Genomic DNA, 27068 nt, shown 5'->3' with positions numbered 1-27068 from the left:
GACACAATAGCAGTATAAAGAGCAAAGAAATTTGCGTGGTACCAACTGGTGCGCTACCATGACCTTGCCAGCTCGTTTATGGTATGAACCTTAAAGTAATCGATGGAAAACCTCAGACTATTTATAAACAAAGGCCCTACGAAGCTGTGAACCGTTTAAGGCCAACTTAGGGCTTGTAAGACTTGTCGAAAACAAGGAAAGGTCACCATAAAGATAGCAAAGCGTGCTCGTGTACACGTAGATAGTTACAGTATTGTCTTTTACTGATGATAAAATCTGGAGCAAAATCAATAAATTTAAATTTTAAGTGCACGTTTAGTGGCGAGGTCAGGATCGGGACTGCATCGAAGCTGCATCCAGCGACGGCGCAGTTTATGTTAATCTCCATTGATTGCAAATAGGATCGGATCATGACTAACAACCCAGATAATAAGGCGTGTCGTATTAAATGCAATCTATGGATCAGCAAATCGATTTCTCATTGATAAAATTGTTACACAGCAATTTAATAATGCAATGAGAAAAATCTATGCGACGTTATAGAAGACAGTTATTTGATGCGATAATAATATGTCTGAGATGAGTCTGATGCAGATTTGACGAAATATTGAACAGCAGTGACGTGCAAAATTTGGGAAGAGAGCAAAAATGGCGATATCAGTACATGCGCAGTGAAGGTAGAAATCGATAAAGAGTCTGTGAAACTAGGCCTAACGAAGTAGTTTTCCACTATGGATAAGTTTAGTTTGCCATAAATTTAAACTGCATTAGAAAGCCTAAATGTAATGACTGATTCATTAGTCAGGTTTTATTTTAGTCTATTACAGAGCGTAGATTGTATTTAGCGATAAGTCCATTATTCACTGGGCTAGTTGACTATTCAGTATTGAAAAATAGACATCAATAGCGAAACTAAGCACTTTCTATTTACTGAGAATAATATCGTGTCAGTTTTTAGGCTTGACCGGCGAGCGGAGAGGCGGGGTGAGTGGTCGGTGCCAATGAACTTGGCGCATCGTCGGGAAAGCAAATGCAGCTTCGAGCCACTGGGTCACAGGTACTGTCTCGGAACGAGCGTTACACGAACACCTTCGCATACACCATTATCCAATAGCAACCGCATACAAACAACGGACCACACCATTTGCCCGTATCAGCATTTAATAGCATGGTGGTTCCATCCAGCACTATACGACTATACGTGTAACCAATAAGGCGTTTAGTTTGAATTGCAATGCGTCTACGAATTGCCGTGCTTCACTAAGTAGGAACATTCCCACGTCCATTACTTGTAAATGCGAAAAGAGGAAGGTATAGAGGCGCCAGCGCGCAGTCATGATGTGCTGATTAGGAAACGGTTATTTGATTATGCAGCACGTTATTGACTTATTCACAGTAAAAACGGCTAAGTGCTAGTTATACTCGCGTGCAGGGGTTTCTTATATTATCGCATCACACGATTTCATATGTTGATACGGAATAATTATTTATTTTATTTACTGTGAATAAGTCAATAACGTGCTGCATAATCAAATAACCGTTTCCTAATTAAAACACTTTTTTTAACCCTTGGTCTAAATTAAAACACTTTTTTTTAACGGTAATCTTACAGAAATCGTAGAAAAAGGCAGAAAGAATGAATAATATCAGAACCTAATGTAGCATCATCATAAAAACGGAAAGCGGTAATGATATAGTGCGAATTCGGATGGACTATACTACTATTCCGTCTCGCAAGTGAAATGGTGATGAAGACGCGTGAAAAACTGGCATTCTGCCATCCCGAGGACGTTTCCGGCAAGCGCCGGCAGTAAGCGATTCGTTCTGGCGACGCTTGAATTGCAATTGGGCGGCGTGTCGGACGTAGCTGCACAATGCGTCATCGCACGTACTGAACGTAATTTCTATGGCTTTACGTAATTAATCAGCAGCAGTGAGACCATCTGAGTGAGTGCACCGTCAACTATGACGAACTGCATTTGCTCAGCTGAAGTATTGTGACTCGCGTTGTAGTTTAATGTATGACTGTCTATTCCATCAAGTATTTCAAAGATGTGTCTCTTCGCATCATTAGATATTACTAGAAGTAGCATTGCATCTTCTAAACAGACAGTGAAAAATGGACTTTATTCCCAACACTGCACTGCATCTTTTATATCCAGGATCTAAGTGTAGCCGCCATTAAACCCAACCAAAGGTAAAGGTTTGGTGGAAGACTATAGGAGGAATTCAAAGTAGGTACAATACAACATTACCTATTGCAAAATCCAAGCAGTTCCATGTCGGTCTTTTCATTCTTTTCGATGCGTTCTTTTACAGTTACTTGCCCTAAAGCTTTGCGTTAGCATCTAGAATCCATTTCTGCTGCCAGCACACTGCATCATGGATATTTCGTACAACTTTGAGAGAAATCACATTAAATCCGATTTCAGTTCCGTGAGACGTTCGGAAAATTATAATAACAGGATAAGACCGCCCGAGTGTATTGAGCTAAAAGATCGATTTATGCAGTGAAACTTGCATCAATGTGGGTCAACAAACCGAGAAGCTTTTATCAAACGCAATATATTTCTGTATCGATAGCAAACTGGACTGCACGCGGCATGCGAACCTTATCTCCCTTCTACGCTTCCCACTTCATTGCACAAAATGTGAAACATAGTAAGAGCGCAGTCGGCATATAAATTCACCCTTTTGTTTACTTGTAAGTCGAGTTGTGACGTACTGATTTAATGGACTGTGGCGAAACAGATACGGCTCATACTACAAGTATAAGAAGTAATAACCATCAAACAATCATACAAAAAAAATATTTTGCAGTTCTGAACCAAAATAAAATATTACTTGATACAAAAACAGCAACCTTACTTAACTGAATGTGTTGTTTTTATGACTCAATTTTAAAACATGAAAATATAACGGCGTTAAACCACACGGCACACACCCATTAAATTTATGGCGATGACAGTAATTTTATTATTTAACAAGGAATTGGGTAATTTAGCTGCGTTGGTGCTATTTGTTGAAAACAAAGGGCGATAAAGTGGTATTATTAGAAATGTTGTTCCGAGAGGTCAATACGCGGAGCATGAGTTTCTATTGGTTCATTTATAATATTCCACACACTATTATCGTATTATTGAACCCTTGCTCGTTGTCGGCAATGCAGAAAACTACATGATAAGATCTCGATTGGTAATATTCTTTATCTTGTGGTGCATAAAAGTCAAAATTGAATAATACATTAATGAGTGGACCGTACTCTCATACGATGGTTATTTTTAATACAAGCGAGTTATAAATAGGCCCCTTGTGCAAAATATTTTTCTTGTGTAGTATAGCTTCTTCGCAAACGCTCACAATGTCTGTTGTCTTGTGCTTTACTAGATATTGATATAAATACTTGATATCACGCGAAATGTTTGCCCTGTCTATGTTTGCATGGATTTATTGAGTTTGACACCTTGAATTGATGTTTAATTGTCGATGACTGTCGCATATGCATAACAAAAATGGGTACAAACGAACAAATAGTAGAAAAAATATACGACGAAAAATCAAATACATAAATTACAAAACAAACTAGATACTAATTCATTAATTAACATCTCAATAACTTAATTAACAATGTGTAGTCTATTGAAAGATTAAAAGAAAGTGTGTCATTGATAAGGTATTGTTTTTAAACATTCTAGTATGGACTGCATAAAAATAGTTTGGTCATTTAATTAATTTAAACAGTATATAGGTAAGGTACTAAACTAATTATTTTCAATTAATTTGCGGACTACACGCAGCCTTGTTGTTGCGTTGATGACGATTAAAAGAAAACGTGTTTACATCTAAGGTTGAATAATCCAAAACAAGACATTACAGACATTACAGTACAGCAATGAGGAATATTGCTTGATACACATTTACCCAAAATAAACATATTTTTCTGTCCCAACGAACACAATTATTATGTGATGTTGATACGAGTTATTAAAGTAAGTATGTATATGGACAACGTAACAGCATCACATGTATCACCTTATGCAGTTTACAATAGGTGCGATTTTGCAACATAAAAATGTAGTCTGATGTGGTTCCGACTGTACTTCAGTTCTCATATAAATAAAAGTCAAAATAGAGTTGTATGTACCTGCTCTGCTCCTGACCAAAGTTTTTGCCAAACATGAAAATTACTATGATATGCAACTACATTAGCAACTTTGTTCAGTTCAGTATTCTGAAAATCTTGTTTTACTTTTTCAGCGTCGTTTTTTGTCGTAGTTGGGTTTTAGTTTTTTTTTTCTATCATCTTTTTGTTGACATATTGTAAAAAAATAAGCTTGTACAATAAGAACTAATTTCTTTTTGATTTCTACAACCAACTTTCTCAGCCAACTTAAAACAAAGATTAGATAACAACATCATCATCATAATTTCTTCGTTTTGCTTTACCTATATCTCAATTAATTCTGTGTTTCGAACACGAAGGCCACTACAAGAACAGGTAGGGTGCACCATCTTACTTTAACTTTGACAAACATCAAAAATCTGTCAAACTCCATACAAAAAGCACCGGTTATCGTCATAGTTATCGTTAAAGTTAGGTGGTGCAACTCAGCCTAAAGGAATGTACGAGATCCTTTACAGTTCGACCTCTTAGTCGAATAGGTACCGGTTAATTAGAAATACGCACGAAACAAGCGATTTGGTATTCTATGTTCTGGAAAATACTACAGTTCATCGCATAAAATGTTGCGGAAGGTTATTTGATTAAATAACGAGTATGTAATATGTAATTCTGAGTAGGTATTTGAGAACTTTCAAATCTTAGTTTTAATTTAAGATCTAGGATACTGGGAACCTGGGGGACATGAAAAGAAAATATATTTTAAAGTAAGTAGGAACCTACCTATGTCAAATTAATATTTAGATAATTAATAATGTGCACAAGGTTAGTAAAATTACTCGCAATATAATGTGTTTGTTTAATAATGCAATACTTTTAATAAATAAGTTTTACTGCTTTGAATGTCATTTTACATTAAACACACCTGTTTCCTCACACTTATGGCCATTTACAGTGCTCTTCAATCTCAAAAGAGTGACAATTTAACCAAACCGTTTAATCAAGAAAAACTCCCAGTTAAAAAAAAAGTTTGTCTACATTTTATCGAGGTATTTTCACGCCGTTTCATTTTTTTATATGTGTACTAATTAAATGGCCGCGGTATCACGCTCAGCTTCTAAACCAGGCTATATTATTATACCCCATTAGCCAGCAGTTCTTAGCAAGACGTGACGAGTCCTTCAGATCGCTAATGCGCCAGTTTTGTCGGCTAATATCATTATTATACGGATATCCTTCATTACAGATTCGATCTCGTAATGAACACCGATCATAACTCATAAAATGGTCAGTGTGGTAAGCAGTGTTTCCCTTTACAAAAAGCCTCAAAAAGGAAAACCGTACGTAGGCATTCAAACAAAACGTTTCATGGATACTAATAATGAAGTTAATATCTTTACCTATAATTCTAAAGATAATCTTTATTTATCAACAGATAATTTAAGTAGGTATGTAGATAAGCCCCGAGTCGTAGAATTCATTATCAGTCAACAACCGACCAGAGATTACGATTTGATTGTTGTAAAAACTTTTTTATTTGCATTCAGCGCAATTCTTCAAGTACAAGATATGATAATTAGTATACAGGCGCCTTATTAATCCATATCTAGTGTCTTAGTAAATTATTTAGATTAAATAAAGATTATTTTGAAGAAAAAAATTCCTTGGTTGCACTAAAATGATAATCAAATAACCCATCAGGATTAGCAAATCCTACTAATGTTATAAGAAATGTGAAAGTTTGTAAAGACGGATGTTTGTTAATGTTTCACGCAAAAACTACTGAACGGATTTTGATAAAACTTTACACTTCAGAATAACATAAATAGGCTATAATTAATTAGTTAGCAATTTATATATATTTTTTTTTATGCATAACAAGGCAGGTATTTGACCACAATCGCACCTGATGTTAAGTGGGATGCTTCAAAATGATGATTTCATCATTTTGAAGGGGAACGTTAATTATCATATCATCCACTAATACATAGAATAAACTTAAATATTTTAGCTGTATTCTATGGTTGTCGTCCTTCAAATTATTGGTTATAAACGAACTCGATAATTACGTCGTTCGTTTATTATTAATTTAGTTGTGATAATGTTTGAATAGATCTCCGCGTTCACGGATCAAAACGCATTTTTTTACGACAGACGCGAGATAAAAAATGAACACCTCAGATTTCAAAACACCAGTTTTTTAGACCTGGTATGCCCCTTGCAGACGCCAAACATATAGACAGACATTACAATATCGTTTTTACTATGTCTACTTAGCAATCCAACTCGATATCAACAACTTAGCAAGGTCAAAAAATATTGTAGATAGTGGTAGATCCCTGGCCGTCCTATATGGGCTACGCATAAACACACAAACAATACCATTTGAAAACAAGTGTGTCATACCGGTACTACGAGTAATGTTTTGGTGTCTTTGATAAAATAACAGAAGTCAGAGCCATGCTGCAAAAATTAAGATGAAACGAGCGCTAGATTAAAAATTCAAATATTCGTGAGATTAGAGATGTTATTGAAAAATATGTATAATTTCTGTGATACAGTTACGTAGAAATTCATGAAACATTTTATCAGCCTACGCTGATATGTGGAATCAGTGACGTCAAGTCCGATACAGACGTCATTTGAAAATAAGTGCATGGTACACTCGTAGAAACGGCTATAGGCAATTTTACGCAAAAACGTCAACGTACTGAGAACTTTCATTCAGTGTACGATGTGGGTTATGTAAGGTAGCAACAACAGTTACGTGATAATTTCATATTATTTTCGTTAATATTCAACGCTGGTCAATTTTATTTTTAATAGCGCATTGTTATTTTAAAGTCGAGTTTTGTAACGTTTTGCATGTAAAAAAATGTATTGAAATGCTTTAGGTATTCGACAACTCTCCGAGCTGAGAGCGAAGCTAAGTCTGCATTTTGTGCATCCACTTTCACCAATATAAGCACGCCAATAGAATGCAACGAACAGTAGAAAATGTGCGTGCTATCTGTACGTCTTCAGAATTGTCAACTTCTTATTAAGCGGTAGATTCGGTAGATACAGTAACCGATAAAGCTACAGTTTATGGACTAATTAACAATTTGATTATGCCGTTAATTACTAATTAATATTATTATAACAATGAGAAACAAGCGGAAAGATTTTCACTGAAAAAGTATTAGAAGCAGAATAAAAATCGTGAACACGTCTGAAACAGTCCGCTTTATGCGATAGTGATTCCTTGAACTCTGAGATTTCAAAGACATTACATTTAGACAATGGGCTATTGAAAAAAGTCGTGGAACTTTAACGCGTATGTAGTGTCCGTCTGGTACTGCAAGTAGTGATGGTCAACTCGAGTAAGTAACTCGAGTTAACTCGAGTTGGGCGTAACTCGAACCCACTCGAGTTGAATTCTCTCTGACTCGAGTTAGTATCGTAAACCGAATGGATCCGACATGGACCGAAGATTGCCGATCATTTGAGTGTTGAGACTATGTTTATTTGAAATTAACTTTAAACTGCCGGTTATTGTTATAGATTTTCGTGTTTTATGTTCTGTTTTTGAAAAATGATTTTTTCTTTCTTACTTTAGTTAGTATGATTCTCCCAATACATTATAAATGATTAGTTTTTAAATGTTAATACGAATCTGAGGGAATAAACTGGTAAAAATAAGTAAAAAACTGACTTGTCCATCCAGTTAACTCGAGTTACGTAACTCGGGTTCAACCCGAGTTACGTGGATTTTAACTCGGGTTAAATCGAGTTTTGTTTTTCCCGAGTTGGCCCATCACTAACTGCAAGTAAAATTAGATCAGTCCTCTTTCTTGCAAATACTCAAGTAATTAANTAATTATCAGTATTTTGTTCGATATAAGTGTCGATTGTACTCTAGGTGAACAGTGATGTCTATGATCAGAAGCGAGTGGAAGGTTCAGGTTTCGCGGCCTTCGATTCTCGACTCGATTACCAGCGTCGCCAGTGACGTCGCAGCGCCGGCGCCGGTTTCGACTTCTTTGCATTTGCGGTTTCGTGTCATGAATACACGAGGAAGTGTTTAATATGAACGCATGGTTATGTTTAAGGGTCGAAAGGAATGCGGTTATTGCAAGCGATTGGATTTCGAAATCAATTAGTGCGAGTAAACAAGACCTCCAGTCTTATCTTCTCGACGCAATTGAGGTAGCCACTAAATAGGGTAGGCACAAGGACAAATGCAACTACGTAGTTGTATCACGTGTGGTAACAAAAGGTGCAGCGTGATAGTCGCGACGGATATAGCATGGATGTCAGGTTCGAAAAAAAGGTGCGCGAAGAACAAGCAGACAGACGAAAAAGAAAGCGAACGCGTTCGTCGTTTTTTCAATCGGGCCGTAGTTCGGGTGCGTTGCGCATGAGTCACCGTCGGCATACCGGCGCGCACCATGCACCGTACGTGTCAACCACCTATTTATGTCGCAGGACGAAGCGCAAATAAACAGCATCAAAGGGACGTCGGATTCCGCTCGCCGGTGCGAGTCGCGGTCCGAACGTAACGAAAACAACCGCCATTGTCTACGGATGAGATATTTTCGCAAATAGATGCGGGATTGCTTGCTTTGCAGCTGTAACTCCTCTGGGAGACGAAGAGCTCTGGTCATGAATACTTAAACATAGCCCAAGGAACAATAATTCCATAACCCTTTGTAAGAGGATAGTCTGCCTGTTGTTTCCCGCTTTATTTGAAAACGAGACAGAAAAATTTAATAAAAGAAGCATATTACAGTAAAAATATGAAAATAAATTATAATAGGAGCATATTGAATAACACCATCCTTGCAACAAGAATAAATAATACAAGTTGAAACTAATTTCAATATTATGACACATTAAGAATTTATATTTTGTGAATATCAAAAATGAAGTATGACCCTGCTGGGTACTACCATAATACTTTGATATATCAAAGGGTTATCATGGCAATATGCCTAATTGATCATTTGTTTAAAATATGATTAAACTNATTGTGTGAGCCCACCTGTAACTCAAGCTTATTTAGCTTAACACAAGGGGCTGGACGGGACTATTAGTAATTTGTGCAATACAGTGCTTATAATCTTTTAAAAAATCTTTTTATTGCTGTATTTAACCTCCCTTTCGTATTCTAATTTATGCGTCAGTGTCAAGTCTGCGATTTTTATTCTTTGAAATTTTCGTAAAATGGCTGCCGCCGCGGTGACGCCTTGTAATTAACAAATTAAAATTAAATTAATGTTTTAAAGTGCATAAATGTACAACTTAATGGTAAACTTTCATTCCTTGATTTTTACTTAATATGTATCTGGAGTTATTTGAACAGTATTTTCGTCTATAGGATGGCATATTTCAAAAAACAAAACTGCACTCAAGCGTGTTGTCACAGCAACCGCTGAGCACATACTAATTGAATTTCGGTCCATGGACCTGTTTGCGTGCCAGAAACAGTCTAGTTGACATGTCTTCTCTAGTACGTAGTACATTATAACTCAATGATTAAACTATAATGTTTAAGTTGAGGCAGATATTCATTAAAATTTAAAGCATTATTTTACCAATACCAATGTGATTACCATCAAATAATAAAAAATGCATTTTTACATATTATTGCACACAACACTTATCTTAATATTTCCATCATTCTACAAATCTGATAAAATACCTATAACCTAGACAGGTTTATAATTTTAATAATCATCAGATAAATTTTATTTGGTTGGTTATTATACTAAGGGCTGATTTTTCAATCGTTGGTTAAGTTTTAACTGAAGAATAGAACTGTCATTTTGACTTATTTCCCATACTAAAACTGTCAATATGCCAAACTTATTCTTCAGTTAAAAGTTATCCAGCTATTGAAAAATCAGGCCTAAATTTATATTCTCAGCTAATTGGTGTTTTAGCAACTTTATACTGTATTGCATTGACTTATAGTTTATAAAAAAAAAATATTGCAATAGTTATTAGTGAGCCACACTACTAATACTGCAAGTAGATACTTGGGTACAATTTTTTTTAATCAACTTAATAATATTGATTATGAGACTAAAAATAAGTTTTAGTAATTTAAAAAAAAAGTAGTACTACAAAGAAAAATCTATTCCTAATTCAGAATATAAGTATTGAGCATAAAAATCTTAATTAAGTTTAAAAATAATAATTAGAAAATGACTCAATAAAGTTTAAAATATAGTACTTTGAGAGCTAGTAGTACTGGCTAAGATAATATTTTGTGAATTTTGAGTAAAAGTGTAAAATAAAAATTGTGCAAAAGTTATTAAATTAAGAAGCAAGCAAAAAATTTTAATAGTGCTAGAAGTACTTTAAACTTAATAGATTTTCAGCTATCAATACTATTCACACAACTCACCTTTCATCCTCCGGAGGTGGGACGGTCTGCGGCTCATCCTTCCCGTCTCCAGTGTCTCCGGCCTGCAATCCGTCTGCAGGCACATCAGCGGCAACACTATCACACGCACTCACATTCACATTGCTCATTACGGCGCCACTGATCGCATGCGACACCACTGCACTCACTGGGCTACCGAAGCCCTGATTGTCATGTCCAGGTTGGGCCGTGTTAGCGTACGCCGTCGAGCTAACCGGCAACGACACCACCGGAGAGTTAGTCCCCGAGACAGTCGCTTCCACTGGCGCGACACTACTCTGAGACATCACCGGCACCACGCCGCCGTAACCCAGCCCCATACTCGTCTGAGATTGCACCACGTTGGCGTGAACCCCGCCGCCCATCCCGACTGGCATATTCTGCTGCATCGACATGGGAATGTTCTGGTGAGCCATCGACACCTGCGGCACCGCCTGGCTCGGCACATACTGTATCTGCCCTTGTCCACTAACTTGCTGCGGTAACATATTCTGCTGCGCCATATGCTGCCCAACAGGCATCTGCTGACCCACATTCGCCGGCTGCATGAATATAGGATCTGAGGCGGGTATCTGCATACTAGGCTGATTCCCGTCTAGAGTCATCTGCATATTCTGCGGGGCTGTGGTCATCATTTGTATGTTCCCTTGCGGTACTGTGCCTTGCTGCGGTGCCATCGTATGAACAGGAGCTTGCTGCTGGTTAAGGCTTTGGAGATTCGCTGGCAATGTAGAGCCCTGCGGTTGAGAGGCCATCGGCTGGAGGTTACTAGGCAGAGTTGCACCCTGCTGAGATGTAACAATACTTGTGAGCACCTCCTGGGGTAATGTTTGGCCCTGCTGACTCATCTGAGGCTGTTGTGTGTGGAACTGTGGAACATTGTGCTGTGTTTGAACCATTGGTTGCTGAGATGATGGTAAAGTAGCACTTATCATCGTCTGCGGATTAGATTGCTGGTTAACAGCTTGGTTATATTGAGGCTGCACAGCCGACATGCCCTGCTGGGACATTTGAGGATGCATTCCTGGTACAACAGACTGCTGCGGCTGAGTTGGTATTTGATGCATCTGAGTTTGCATCTGTGGAATTTGCTGCTGAGTAGGCATTTGCATTTGCTGTATGTGATTTGGTATCTGTTGATTTTGCAATGCCTGTATTTGTTGCAGTTGCTGCTGTGCTCCCATAGACTGCTGTCCCTGCAAGTGATGTCCCTGACCCATATTAGGGATCTGCGCTTGTTGCATATGAATCTGTTGCGGGTTCGGTTGGCCTTGCATCTGCTGCAATTGCATTTGCGTCATCTGGGGTTGTTGACTAGCCACTTGCGACATTTGTCCTTGGTTTTGCATAGCCTGCATTTGCGGCAACTGTTGCTGCATCTGCATATTAGTCATCTGAGGCTGAGGAATATGCTGATTCATCTGTTGCATTTGTTGATTAGGTATCTGTTGCATCTGTTGCGGCATTTGCTGATGCATTGGTATTTGTTGCATGGGTATACCCTGGGACTGGGCGATCACTTGCTGTAGTTGATGTTGAGGGAAGCTCTGAGGGATTTGTTGCACTTGCTGCTGTTGCGGAGCTTGTGGGTGAGTCTGTGGTGCGTTCTGCATTGTGATGTGAGTCATACTCTGTGGATGTTGCTGGCCCACTTGCTGCGCTTGCGGCATGTTTTGGTTTGGCATCTGCTGTGGCATTTCTAACGGAGGTGACTGTACAGACACTGACTGAGCTACAGGCATTTGCTGTTGCACTACATTTAGCGGCTGGGTCAACGACTGCCCAGGGGAAGCCATAGGGAACTGTTTCTGTATAGTCTGTTCCAACTGCTGCACGGGGGGATTACCCTGTAGATCCATAGGCCCTTTGTTTGTCAAATCGTTTGACATCTCATCATGCTGGCAATCATTTATTACAACACCACTATCAGGAGCTTGCAAGTTAGGATCTGTGATGTCCAAGTTATTATTCAAAGTAATAGGTGCATTTTGCGGAGTAGTTGTATGATCTAGGTAGTCCATACACATCCACCGACCCCTTCGGAAAGGTTCTGTGCTCTCTATTTTCACAACTTTAAACCGTTCATTCCTAACATGTTCTTGTATCTCTTTCATACCTTCCTGGGGTTTCGCATTTCCTATGAGATTAATGATGCTGCCCGTTCCGGCATTCGTGACACTAACATGCATGTCACTTACTTCTGAATTATTACTATTTGGCACTGCTCCTCCTATTTGGTTGGTGTTGTTGTCCTGACCGACGATAGCTAGTCCGTACTGGGAGCTAGTCGGGATAACAGGGGCACAACCTAGTGATGCACTCGACGCGTTATAAAACACATCGTCCTTCGAGAAGGTGTCTTCAGAATAACTGGGGGTCTCATTCTCGATATCAGTCACGCGAGAGATGTCGTCGGTGTGAGATTCATCAAGATCGTCGGCTGAGTCCTCTCCAGCATCAGTGCTCACTCGAGAACCAACCGTCACACTGGTGATCTGAAACGAAGATATTTTCCTTGGGTTATGGGCGGCTTGAAGAGTTGTTGGGTGAGTCATTCCCTTCTCTGACTCGTTCAGCCGAAGAGATTCGCTCGTCGTACGATGAACAACGTTGTTATACTTGTTTTTCTCACTAGTTTTATGTGACTTTTGAATCAGATTGTCAGCCATTATGCCGTCCGAATCGAGTGACTATCTAAAGAAAATTTCACTGTTTATTGGCTTCAGAGACATCTGATTGACTTTTCAAACACAGCAATATAAGAAATATAAAACCATTGTACACTCACAATTTCACAAACACAGTAATTTAACTATTTATAGTCTTAAAATTCATTAGTAAACACACACAGTTGCGAACATCTTTCAGACGGCAGCAACATGGCGGCCATTTATGCGCNTAACCCATCTCTACTATAGACAATCTAGAATTCTGATGGCTAGTTTCTATCTATGGTCGCTAGATGGCAGTTGACGAAACCTTTTTATAGGTGGCGCAGCTGTCGCTTTATAAATCTGTACTCGATTTTATTTTGTAAGAAATGCAAGAAAAAATAAAAACAATTCAAATTTTATTAGTTTACTTTGAATTATAATACAAAATTTAATTAGTTTAAAACGTTAATTGAGTGACGAATCAAGAAATATCTTAAATCATGTGAAACATTACATGTTGTGGAAAATTATCACGAAACGAACAGTTTAATAGTTATTTACTTCTTTTTGAATTATAATTAGTTATTTATAGACATGATAATGCATATCATACAACATTTAATTAGTGACGACATACTGTAGGTATTAATTTGATGAATGAAAAACAGAAACCAATAGCTGATAGTCATAGAACTCACCTGTTTTAATCATTTTTGAACAGAAATGTATGTTAATACAGGTTTGAGTTGAAAGATTTAAATTATTTAAGGTATTACTCACTTTTTCATTCATTTGGTATCGTTATAAAATGATAAAATATTGCGCATAAATAGTGGAAAAAAATACTATTAATAGCTACGTCACGCTCTATCTGCCTTACGTCACAGTTTGTAAGGTTACTAAAAGTTTTGACTATTCCGCGATAGATGACGCCCGCTTGCTTTTTATAATCAAATGCTGTTACAAACCGCCGCAAGATGGCAGTCTATACGTAAATAGCTTCAATGTTATGAAAAAGAGAAAAACTTTTATGATTTATAAGATTTACTGTCTAATCTGTGATATTAATGTCCTTATTGTTAATTAAATATTAATTAATCCGCGAGAGCCAGAAAGAAGAAAAAAAAAATTATTTAAGATAAAAATAAAATAGTAACGTTTTTGTGTTCCGAGGTAAGTAGGTAAATATAAGTAGGTATTTGTTTGTAAATCAAAAATAAAATTTTCATGTCATTCTAATCCAAAATAGTAGTACCTATTTTATGAGAAAATACATACATAAGTAAGTGAACTTTATTTGATGTGGAAAACTTTACTTAGCGAACTTAAAGCGGCAAGAGACATTCTCTCCTACTCAACCTTTGATCCAAAACACAAATTACCTACTCTAATTTTCTCTTTGGTCTAAAGATTGACTATGAAAGTGGCAGAAAATTATTCTTCTTCTTCTTCTTCTTTTATTTTGGCAACGACTTGGTATTGAGAACAGAAAATTATTGTGTACTAGCTTTTGCCCGCGGCTTACACCCGCGTGAAATTTTGTGCCACAGATTCGCATAAATTATAGCCTATATGTTAATCTGGGTTACAAATAATAATACTGTAAAGTTTCAACCAAATCCGTTCAGTAGTTTTTGCGTGAAAGAGTAACAAACATCCACGTTTTTGCGTGAAAGAGTAAAAGTGCTTTTCTAAAGCCTACTTACAGAAATAAATGAGTTTTACTGAGTTTTTTCACACCACCACCTTTATAATATTAGTAGGATCAATGAATCATGGTGTATAATTTGTCCTAATACCTAATTAAATTATTTAAAGGAAAAATTTTACGATTGTCAAATTGTATAATTTTAAAAGTCTCAATTTACTACAAACCACTAAGGTTGGTAGTAAATTAAGACTATTCAATTTGACCAAAATTTTGTAAACGGATGATAAACTTTTTTTTACCCGACTGCGCCAAAAGGTAGGTTATGTTTTTAAATTATTTGGATTTTATAAAACTAACTTTTTTCAAGTCGGTTGAAAACAATGTTTTACTGAAATTTCCAAACAGTATTTGGCTTTCGTGAAATGTAAATCTGAAAAATTGTAGCTAAAGGATAAAATCAAATAAAATCGGTAAGTTACGTTGTTCCCAGGTTATTATTGTGATTTACATACCTATGCGCGATTTTTTGATTTTTCTACACCTATTGTACTCCATATGAAGCAGTTTAAAAATTAGACTGATGGTATACCTACCGTTTTTATTTTATTTTCTAGCCTAGTTTAAAAACTGTTAATTTAGTTTTTTTATGCTAAAGTATCCAGAAGATAAATTTCTTCAGAAATACTTCAGAAGATATACCTATCTAGACTCTAGATAGAAGATGAAATAATCTATCTAAATTATTTGCAACTTCCTTTGTTTGATGCTAAGTTAAACGGAATCTAAGTATGTAGGTATGTTGTATTAACTGTTGAAATGAAATGTTTGCCATAACGGTTAAACGGTGTAAATAATTTTAAGAAATAAAATTGTAAGAAATAAAATAAAACTCACAATAAAGTACGTGGCAGCGAAATGTTCGCGGTATTTCGCGAGTCGCGCCTTCCTAGGGAACTAAGGCGCAGATGCAGGAGCGCCCCGACCCCGGCTATTACGCGCAAGGTCTCCAGATCGTCAGCCGATTTAGCCAGCATCCCCACCAATCGGCGTGACACTTCTTAAACGAAGGTAATTTGCTATTATTTGTAAATTGATGTCCGCTCGCCCGCCGCGGGCTGCCCGCGCCGCAGTCGCTCGGGAGCTCGGGAACCTCCACGGCTCTCCCACTGGCTCCGGGCTCAGCCACAAATCCGTTTTCAAATACAACAATCTAGGACTCGAGCCTAAATAAACAGTCGCCGCGCACGCAGGCTTTCGTACGCGACCGCCAGTCGATAAGACATATCACACGAAGTTACACCTGAATTGTTTATCATGAAAATGTGAGTGTGCACGCACTATGGCCAAGACACAGGACGATTCGAAGAAGAGCGACGACGACCAGACCATGGAGGGAGACAGCGACGAGGAGCTGGGCTGGGTCGCCCGCCTGATGGTCAGGATGCGGATCAACCCGAACCTCATCATGCTGAAAGTGACACTCTTTGTGATGTATGGAGCAACTGCTTCTTTGCTACCGTACTTGACGATCCATATGCAAAGTATTGGACTAACCGTGCCGGAGATTTCTTTTGTTTATTTAGCATTGCCGTTCACAACTTTTTTGAGTCCTCCCGTTACTGGTAAGTAATAAAAAAAATCCATTTTCCAAGATGCTTTTATAAAGATGCTGATTGATAAATGTGTTTTAGGGTTCCTAGTTGATCGCTTTGGAGAATACAAACCGGTGGTGATCACTGCTCTCATTTTGAATGCCGGTTTTCACCACTCGCTGCTGCTGATTCCGCACCAGGAGACGCCAGGGGTGATGCCATCGGCGTACGTCATGCGGCATCCGATCACGAACAGCGTCGAGGTACAGAATATTTATAGATTTGTTTCGAAACTTGCTCTAAACGCATTGTCCCTCGTTGTTTAGTCACGAGCCAACCCAGACTCCTCTAAGAATTTGAGCAAATCGCCGTCATCCGGCCCCAGGGCGAATTAGCCAGTGTCATAACGTAAGTCCGTTTGTTTGAATTAGTTAAGGGAATTAAGCGAGGTATATGCATATTGGACTGACAACCTTGAGTTGTGTGGTTTTACATTACTTCATCAATGTTGGTTTTTTAATGTACAAGGATGTACGTAATATCTTTCGGTATGAATTGTAGAGTCGAGCTGTTTGATGCCAGATGATACAATATTTGTATTGTTCCTTTGTTTTTAGATATGGTGGAGTCCATGTCCTAGCAGAGAGTGTCCTGATGAAGACGAGACGGTGGATTTCGTTTTGGACCGCTGCGTAGACCATTGCAAGTTAACCAGGCCTACCGATCCTCCAGCTACGGAGCCAGCTGAAGATGATGACAAAGACGACCTGGATTTTCACATCAGCCATAAGATAGCACTTAAGTAAATATTTGTTTCATATTATTCAAATACCAGAACGCATTTGTGTAACAAAAGGATGCGTAATTTTTCTCGTAATGATCTTAGTAATCGTGATAACGTTTTATTGCTGTTGACATCCGAGTTAACATCAAATGATTTGTAACGTTGTTTATAAGCCTTCCGAAAAACAATATAATTTTCTTTGAATTATTTAGTTAAGACTTTTGCATTTATGAATACCTATTCTTACTGTTTTTATTTTCAGTTTTCTCAATATGACAGAAGATGAAGAAGATGATTTCAATGATGCAGCGTTTTTCCTCATAGAAGTTCACGATGATCTAGGGGAGCCGAAAGAGCAACTTGGCATTGAAATGGAACGTGTAAGTAAATATACAGGGTGTTAGGTAAATGGGTATATGAGCCGGCACTAGCCCATGTTAACATGGGCATATAAATGGTATGGTGAAGTCAGAAATTTGATATCATCATTTTAATTTTTTTAATTTTCATACAAAATAAATTTTATAAAATCCGATTTGTATGAAAATTAAAATAATTAAAATGAAGATATCAATTTTCTGATTTCACCATACCATTTATATGACCATGTGAACATGGGCTAGTGTCGGCTCATATACCCATATACCTAACACCCTGTATAAACACACATTTAGCATAAAATGTACAAAATCAAAGTGTACCATTAATTTTTAGGACGAAGATGATCCAGTAACGGACTTTAGATCTAGATTTGGCGAGAAACTTTTGATAGCTCAAGGCGTAAACATAACAGCGTTAGACAAAGAAGATCTAAGGTGTGGAGGTCTTGTGATGTTGCATAATATGACTAAACTGTCTCAACAACGTCTTGAAATACTCTCAGCCGACTGCATGGTCCAAAAGTGTGATTTTAGGTGAGTGAAACCTTTACTATCAGTGCACAGTGCACACGCACGGGATATGCAAGTGTCAAGTATATTTGATTGTATCACTAATGTTATTTGTCAACTAACATGTTTATCTAGTTTACTCAAATGGTAGATATCTAAAAGTAAATTATGATTGGAATATTACAGGAGAGGCGGGCCCGAGATATGTCCACCGGATTATAAGGAAAGCGATGATAAGACGTTCTACATTTACTTTTTCCTGAGATTCATGGGCACTATAATGTTGTCTGCTGGTGTGACCATCATGGATCCGATAGCGCTGACAATGATACAGAAATACGGCGGTGATTTTGGGAGGGAGAGATTGTTTTCTAGTATTGGTATGGCCATATTCTCGCCCATCACAGGCATGCTTATAGATATGAGGAGTAAACAAGTCGGTGAGTACGATGCGGCGTGGCATCTCATAATCGTTATCTATTGTGTCAATAGTAAACTTAATGTTTACATCGACTTCTCGATTGCAGGATACACTGACTATTCAGCTGCATTCTACACGTATGATGCTTTACTTTTGATATCAGCATTAACAGTTGCCGTGATGCCACTTGGAGCGAAGTTGCCAGCTGATAACTTGATGAGAGATTTGATTAACATTATCAAGATGCCCCATATTATAATTTTCATTTTCTTCCTTTTTGCTTTGGGCAACTTTTGGGGATTCATCGAGTCTTACCTCTTCATTTATTTGAAAGAATTGGGCGCACCAAATTTCTTATTAGGTAAGTTATAGTTAAATTAAATTCTAACTTATATCTTATTCTTTTTATACTAGATACATTGAAATAAATTCACGAGGCAACATTCTAATGTGCGTTCTTGACGTATCATACTACAAAAATTGCGTAGATGCACTTCAACGATAAAATCAAAGCCATTACCAATGTTCTATGCACCAGATTAAATAATCACTTACCCGGTAGTCTGACGTCACGTACGTCTATTACAATCAGGCTGCAATCTCTTCATCTTCCCACGGGCTATCTGCGATCAGTCCTTGAGTCATTACATGAGTGTCTGTACAGGAATAACCGTGACCGTGGGCACTCTGAGCAGCATCCCGTTCCTTTATGGAGCGGACGCCATCACGGCGAGGATCGGCCACGTCAACGTCATCATTGTAGCCTTCTTCTCGCATGCGGCCAGGCTCGTCGGATATTCTTTCATTGAGTAAGTGGAACGGTCATAATAAGTTGTTTCTATCAATGTCTAGCTCCAAACTGACCTTAACTTCGAACTCCTCCTACTCGTATGTTCTTCTGATTAATTTCGTTGCGGGTCCAATGACAGTTTAACTTTCCCCCGGGACAGACTTGGCCTTCACTGGTTGGGTTTTCATTGGCGGTCAAGCTGTAGATCCTGGCTACACAGGAGTTGCAGCGGTGGGAACGAGAGGTGGGAATAGTCCCGTGTTAGCTCCAAACTGTGTAGAGTTTTTACTATGGCGACTATCACTTCGAGTCATTTACTCTGGGTAAGAGTGCAGCTGCACTAATACTTGCCCCTAAGCGGTGTCTAAACTCACAATCACACTTGGTATAGGTAGGTAGTTTGGTGCTCGTCCAAAGCGGCCAAGTGGTCGCCTTAATCATGGCATTGATAAAGTTTGTTCCAAGGTAGGTACCTACCTATCATTAGCCAGTTTGAACATTTGGGTAAGCGAAATTAGACTCAGTTTAGTTATGTTTAAAGAACTTTTCATAACGTAATCGTCATAAATTTTAGTTCACTGCAGTTAGTGTCTGGAAGAGTTTTCTACTAATAAAAAGTTGCTTGTATTCGTCCTTTTCCATTAAAACAGCATTTGCAGGATTAATGTATTTACAACGACGCTGCATTGTCAAGTTTGTGAGCACAATGATACTACGTGGGAGTACTTGAGTAGAGCAACGAGTACCTACTTCATAAATCGTTGGATTAGGAACTGTAAAATGGCGCTAAGGTTTTATTACATTGACTTGACCGACAAAGACCTATTACGGACTTATGCCTGTTTTTACAATCAATCCCTAATTTTTAAGTGACCCCTATGAAAACAAAACTCCTGTTATGTGTTAGCAAAGGGGCCACTTAAAAATTAGGGATTGATGGTGAAAACGGCCATTAGACACTTAAAACTCGATTCGAATTCTAGTATATTTTCTATCCTGTGATTGGTCTAATGTAAACCAACTAAAATTTTTGGGAGCAAACGCTGCATTTATTAGGGGAGAGTTCGGTATATTGTACCGCCGCGTCTTTNAGTGGAACGATCATAATAACTTGTTTCTATCAATGCTCCAAACTGACCTTAACTTCGAACTCCTCCTATGTTCTTCTGATTAATTTCGTTGCGGGTCCAATGACAGTTTAATTTGCCCCCGGGACAAACTTGACCTTCACTGGTTGGGTTTTCATTGGCGGTCAAGCTGTAGATCCTGGCTACACAGGAGTTGCAGCGGTGGGAACGAGAGGTGGGAATTGTCCCGTTTTAGCTCCAAACTGAGTAGAGTTTTTACTAAGGCGACTATAACTTCGAGTCTTTTACTTTGGGTAAGAGTGCAGCTGCACTAATACTTGGTCCTAGCGGTGTCTAAACTCACAATCTCACGTGGTATAGGTAGGTAGTCTGGTGCTCGTCAAAAGCGGCTAAGTGGCCGCCTTAATCATTGCATTGATAAAGTTTGTTTCAAGACAGGTACCTATCATTAGCCGGTTTGAACATTGGGTAAGCGAAATTAGACTCAGTTTAGTCACGTTTAAGAACTTTTCATCGGTTTGTCTACTAATAAAAAGTTGCTTGTATTCGTCCTTTTCCATTAAAACAGCATTTGCAGGATTAATGTATTTACAACGACGCTGCATTGTCAAGTTTATGAGCACAATGATACTACGTGGGAGTACTTGAGTAGGGCAACGAGTACTTCATAAATCGTTGGATTAGGAACTGTAAAATGGCGCTAAGGTTTTATTACATTGACTTGACCGACAAAGACCTATTACGGACTTATGCCTGTTTTCACCATCAATCCCTAATTTTTAAGTGACCCCTATGAAAACAAAACTCCTGTTATGTGTTAGCAAAGGGGCCACTTAAAAATTAGGGATTGATGGTGAAAACGGCCATTAGACACTTAAAACTCGATTCAAATTCTAGTATAATTATTTTCTATCCTGTGATTGGTCTAATCTAAACCAACTAAAATTTTTGGGAGCAAACGCTGCATTTATTATTTAAGCACCTCCTGATTATATGATAATAGTTTTCCGCCCGCGGCTTCGCCCGCGTGGAATTTTGTCTGTCACAGAAAAACTTTATCGCGCGCGTCCCTGTTTCAAAAACCGGGATAAAAACTATCCTATGTTCTTTCCCGGGACTCAAACTATCTCTATGCCAAATTTCATCAAAATCGGTTGCGAAGTTTAAGCGGGAAAGCGTAACAGACAGACAGACAGACAGAGTTACTTTCGCATTTATAATATTAGTTGGGATTAGTTGGGATGATCATTTAACATTTTCACTGTAACATTCCAGGAACTCCTGGTGGTGTTTCCCCTTTGAAGCTATGGAGTCATTGTCAGTGCATTTGATGTGGGTGGCGGCGGCGACGTACTGCGCCATGCTTGCTCCGAAGAGTCTGCTGGCGACACTGATCGGAGTTCTAGGGATGGCGCATTTCAGTCTTGGTGAGTAAATGTAGAGATAGATATCAATAAATTAAATTAAATTGATATCTACTCCTCAATTACTAGGGTTTCAAACAACAGAGTTTCTAAAACCGATAAGTAAAACAATCAGATTAGACTAATTTGATCTCTGCTCCTCAGTTTTAATAGCGTTCCAAACAATAGCGTCTCTAATAGCGGTAAATAAAATAATGATAAAGGGGCTGTCTGTGTGTAATAGTAGACATACAAATACAAGTTCACAACTATCAATTTGTATGGTAACGACACAACACACACAAAGTTGTGTAGGAGAGGAGTTCATCTTGATAGAAATAATGAAATTAACTATTAAAGAAATTCTCCTTCCTAAACTAAGGTAATAAAAGACAATTAAAATGAAAAATTTACTTGGCACTTACTTTACTTGACTTCACAGTCAAATCAAAGTAAAGCTATATGAGTGCAGCTCCCACAGAACGTAAATAATAAAAATGAAAACGATAAAACTCTTCAAAGAATCCTATTGCAAACATTGAAAAATCTATACGAAACAATATGATAATTTGTTTTACGATTAGTAGGCGTTAAATGTAATCTGGCAGCGAAGTAGATAACGTTTACGTCACAATGTAAGACGAAAATTAAACAAGGAAAGACAATAATAGTGACAGAAAGCTACTAATTATGATTTGATTTGATACAATGTTGAAAAGCGATCCACTACCAGTTAATCATAATATAAAAAAAAACCAAAACATTAACGTCACTTCCAAAACAAGGACTAAACAAACATATCATTAATTTGTCTTATTTACCATGTATCTTCGTTTAAGATCAAGTCAACATCTGGCGATTTTGTATCAAGAATTTTATAGTTACACTTAAAATACATTTTAGTTTGCTGATTTAAAATGAATTTTAGTAAGCAGATTTTAAGATCTTTAAATCAATTTAAATTTATTTCTCAGGAAGAGGCAGTGGCAGTTTTGGAGGTGGTCTCCTCATTGCAACCCTTGGAACAAGAGAAGCGTTCCGCTACATGGGCTTAATAGCATTCCTTGGGGGTGTGCTTTATGGCCTCTTGCATTACTTCTGGCTGAGGCACATCAACATGACAGGGATGGAAGATGCGTGCGACCAGGACACAGGTAAAGAACCAATCCTGTACCTCTAGTACGAAAAACTTTCGAGTTCGTTTCGTTTGCGTATTCAAAGTGTCATCGAAAAATTTTGTATGAAAAATTAAACAGCGCCCCCTAGGGCGGCTATAATATAGGGGGCGCTGTTTAATTTTTCATACAAAATTTTTCGATGACACTTTGAATACGCAAACGAAACGAACTCGAAAGTTTTTCGTACTAGAGGTACTGAAAGCGTTATATACGAAACATCAAATAAACCAAATAATAACTTATATCGCCAGAAAATGAAATTTTCAGGAGGCATAAATACTTTCTTCTTCTTCCTTCTAGAAATCTAGACCTTTATCAATATTTGGAGTCGGCTCACAAAAACTTGATGATGTTTGAAATAATCGTTTTTTTTTAATGTGATTGTCTTTTAGAAAGTGGAGAAGGTGACAAGCTGAATGGAGAACCGCTGCGGAAAGATGCTGAAACCATGATATCCCTTGAAAGACTGCACATGATCACACGCTTCAATCCTTTGGGTTCTCTACACTCTCTGCCAAGAGGCTCTCGTTCTAGGGTAAGAAAATTTGTTTACTAAAGTGCAGTATCAAGTATCAACCAGCTGCATGTCGTGTTCATCTGAAGTCGACTAAGGCCCGGTTTTTTGATTCGTAGTTAAAATAACCAATGGTCAAATTTGACAGATGTCAAATGACAAGTGGTTAAATATCAGAAAAAAATGTTTTTCGAACAATGGTTAGCTTGACTTTTAGTACATTTTTTAACTTTTAGTTAACATTTTGTTAATATTTAACCATTAGTAGCAAAATTTAACAATTTGTTATTTTAACTATGAATCAAAAAACTGGGCCTTAAAGTTATTTTTTGACCAAAAAGGGGAAGCCTGCATCTATTTTGGTAAAAAGTTATTGATCAGACCACCGATTCAGTTTAACAATGCTGTTTACATTTTTTTTATGGATACAGACAGACTTAGGTAAGATGGTGGTAGTTAGCCAGATGAATTTAGAACAAGTTTTACTATCAACCAAATCGAGCAGACAATTTTGGTTCCCCTAGGAATCGAATCCAAGATCTCTGGCAGTCCCTATTGCATCGTATTGCCAGTTATTGAAGTCCCAGCGCTTTACCGCTGCTTTTTTTCCTTTTATATTCTTTTAACTCAGTATTTATATAAATTTTCCTTTCAGTTCTCCCAGGGTGACATAAATGAGCCGTGCCGAAGTCGGAGTGGCAGCAACGCACAGCGGCGCGGGAGCAACTACGAAGGCTCCGCCTCTAAGGTCGACCTACTCAGATCAGCTCTGGAGATCAACCACCAGAACACCAAGAGCCACATATCCAACCCCGTTCTGTCTTTCTCTAACAGACACCAGTATCATTATAAGGTAAGAAGTTTTGTAAAATAAGTTTGTATGACAGAGAATTATAGGTAGTTAGATTAGATACTAAAGACGTTCATCAAATTCTCGTCAATTGATTTATAATTTTATATATTGTTCAGAATAATACAGGATGTTAGGTAAATGGGTAATCAGTAAATGAAGATATCAGTTTTCTGACTTTACCATACCATTTATATGCCCATGTTAACTAGGGCTAGTGTCGGCTCATATACCCATTTACCTAACATCCTGTATTTCGGGTTATTGCGTATTCGACCCATGACAACTCGACCCATTTCTTCACTCATCCCAAATTAGTATTCCTGGCTCAACCCATTACATAATTTTTCATGGCACATGACTAAAACTATAACTACCCTTTAGACTTAATGAGACTATTTAACCTATTGTTAATGAAAACCACACACATGATTTCAAATGACCACAAAGTGAGTGAGGGTGTTGGGCAGACTTTTAATTCTCACTTTTGTATGTTTTTTTGCAAATGTCAACCACTCCAAAATATGTATACTATGGTATTTTGGGATGAATCTTCGAGAATGATTCTAGAATATACTATAATTAAGCCTACAAAAACCAAGGTCTGTAGGTAATGATAAATAATTAACACATTACAATGTTCATCTTCAAGGGTATCTTATCACGATTTCAGGTTCAAGTTCCTTTTATCGAAACGAAAGGAAACATTGTCTTTACTATAAATACCGTCACATAATTCAGTAGTAAATAGTCGGAAACCTTGCAATTTCACTATTTGCGCTGTCAGTCTCTAGATTATGACGTGGTACTTGTAATTTACGACAGGGTTTAGTTAAATTTCGATTAAGATTGTTAATGTTTTCACTATTTTGCCCACATTTGTTGTAAAAAAAATTCAGATGATAAGTTTCTTGGTTGTTTTTTTCAACAATGCTCACTAACTTTTGTTGTAACTTTTCTTCAGATGATAAGTTTGTTGGTTGTTACTTTCAGCAAGCTCACAGCGCCCCCAAACTGGCGTTGGTGGGACTAACTCAACGCAACAACATTTCTCAGCCTGTGCTCTCAGAGTTTGACCCAAGAAGGAGGGACTCTATTCCCGAGGAACCTGAAGAAGACCGTCTAGCTGTCCCTGCAAAGCCTTCCAAGACTAAAAGTGACAATCTACCACCACCTCCCACTTATGCTGAAGCCATAAACGAGCATAGGAAGAGCTGGCATTCAGATGATAGCACGCCAACCTAGAACTCACCAACCTTCAGTCCCGAAGAAGTAACTTGAATCATTTTGGGATCTGTTTCACCAATAAGTAGCCAGATCGTTTCGTAAAAAATATCTGAACTTCAAATGGGAATCAGGCGCATAATGCAGTTTGGAATTGATTAAATTAGGCTGCTTTATACATTTAGAGCTTATTTTGGTCCTGCAAACGGTTTAGAGTTCTAAATTATTATATTTTAACGCTTTCACAGATACAGTAAAACATAAAAACGAAGATAAAGTTAAAATTTTGTAAAATATGAGACATAGGTTTTAATTTCTACGCATTATTAACTTTTGTATTATGAAAATAGCATACTTCAAAAGGCTTTAATTTATTTAAGTTGTAGATAGTTATGCTGTATGTACCTATTGTTGTGAACATTTTCTATCCATCCTTTCTTACACAACGTTAAATAAATAAGTTTTGTTATTGTGTGTAATTTTATTTAACCGTTATTATGTAGTAGGTAGATAAAATATCTTTATAAAATATTTATTTAAGTTACTCCATCTTATTTTATTTTTATGCATTATAAGACCTAAAAGTTGTCGGAACTAACCCGTTACCTACTACCACAGACCACAACCTGTGGTGTGGTCTGTTCCTACTACAATATTCTTTTTTTAAATGCAATAAAATATGGTTCCTCGAATAATCTTCATACTCAAGCTGTATATATTACGCCTTGTTCAAAATTTTCGAATTAGGAACTGTTTAAGTTTGCTGAAATTTTTCACTAGAGGTCGCAACATTCACGGTCTGTGATTGGTTGGCTTACAGTATTCATCGGTACATTTACAAAAGATTTCAAAAAGTATGGCCGCCGTCGGTATTTTTATTAAAACGCTTTTCGGTTCTTTGAATTGTATGGTGTGCATTCGTAGTAAAGTTTTATGTGCTAGAAAGTAACCAGGGTCGGACTGGGCCGGAAGGGCCCGGGTGGCTGATAGCAATCCGAGGCCTTAGACTAGATCATGGTGATGGGATACTATCGAAAAATACTGAGATACACAAATGTAGATAAACAAACTGTATCAAATTTATTACAATACTAAAATAAAGTAAAATAATAAGTAGGTATTTACTAATAACAAATAATAATATAAAGCTAGCCAATCAACATTTTTTTTAAAACAGGAGAACTTTCAGATAAGCTGTTAATGACTCGATCGTAAAAGCTGCTGTTTATGTAATCCTTGATTAGATCCGATTCTGTATTTAATACAGTGTGAGTTACGATAAAGTGCACATATGAAATTAGGTGAAACTAGATCTATTTTTATCGACAAAAAACAGGTCAAAATTTTTTTTAGATTTTAAAAAAAAAAATTAATGATTTTTTTTTCTTCCAATTACTTACCTATTGTAAAGAAAACGTAATAACTTTTAAATTAAGAGGTATATCCTGTAAAAACAGTAATAATGCTAAATAACAGACGATACTAAAAAAATACATAAAA

The 27068-nt window shown here is 37.5% G+C and overlaps 2 protein-coding genes across 6 annotated transcripts in view; one reads left to right on the top strand and one right to left on the bottom strand.

Annotated features, from left to right (window-relative positions):
• LOC114357278 (mediator of RNA polymerase II transcription subunit 15) overlaps positions 1-16004 on the bottom strand; it is a 147488-nt gene extending 131484 nt beyond the window's left edge. For 2 of the 5 annotated variants that reach the window (XM_028310810.1, XM_028310811.1), the window contains exon 1: positions 10512-13421. In XM_028310810.1, the coding sequence (XP_028166611.1) occupies positions 10512-13198 (2687 nt within the window). In that variant the 5' untranslated portion in view covers positions 13199-13421. Of the gene's footprint in view, positions 1-10511; positions 13422-13963; positions 13991-15728 lie in introns of those variants that run through there. The other 3 variants (XM_028310815.1, XM_028310812.1, XM_028310814.1) reach the window with 3 other exon arrangements.
• LOC114357279 (uncharacterized) lies at positions 15990-26038 on the top strand. Its single transcript, XM_028310816.1, has 13 exons — positions 15990-16456; positions 16526-16689; positions 17044-17228; positions 17473-17590; positions 17925-18124; positions 18287-18540; positions 18628-18882; positions 19186-19330; positions 21675-21826; positions 22777-22956; positions 23373-23515; positions 24150-24347; positions 25338-26038. Exons 1-13 carry the CDS (start codon positions 16174-16176, stop codon positions 25587-25589), a joined length of 2529 nt encoding a protein of 842 aa, XP_028166617.1. The 5' UTR covers positions 15990-16173; the 3' UTR covers positions 25590-26038.
• Positions 26039-27068: the final 1030 nt, after the last annotated feature.

Source organism: Ostrinia furnacalis, unplaced genomic scaffold (genome assembly GCF_004193835.3).
Source record: "Ostrinia furnacalis isolate ACB-3 unplaced genomic scaffold, ASM419383v2 OfSCF3116, whole genome shotgun sequence".
NCBI classification, from domain to species: Eukaryota; Metazoa; Arthropoda; class Insecta; order Lepidoptera; family Crambidae; genus Ostrinia; species Ostrinia furnacalis.
This window is presented reverse-complemented; position numbering and strand designations above follow the sequence as displayed.

Coding starts and splice junctions, on each gene's coding strand:
- LOC114357279 (XM_028310816.1), top strand. CDS start 16,174: ATGGCCAAGACACAGGACGATTCGAAGAAGAGCGACGACGACCAGACC. Junction 19,331..21,674: donor GTCGGATATTCTTTCATTGA/GTAAGTGGAACG, acceptor GTAACATTCCAG/GAACTCCTGGTGGTGTTTCC. Junction 23,516..24,149: donor CAAGAGGCTCTCGTTCTAGG/GTAAGAAAATTT, acceptor TTTTCCTTTCAG/TTCTCCCAGGGTGACATAAA.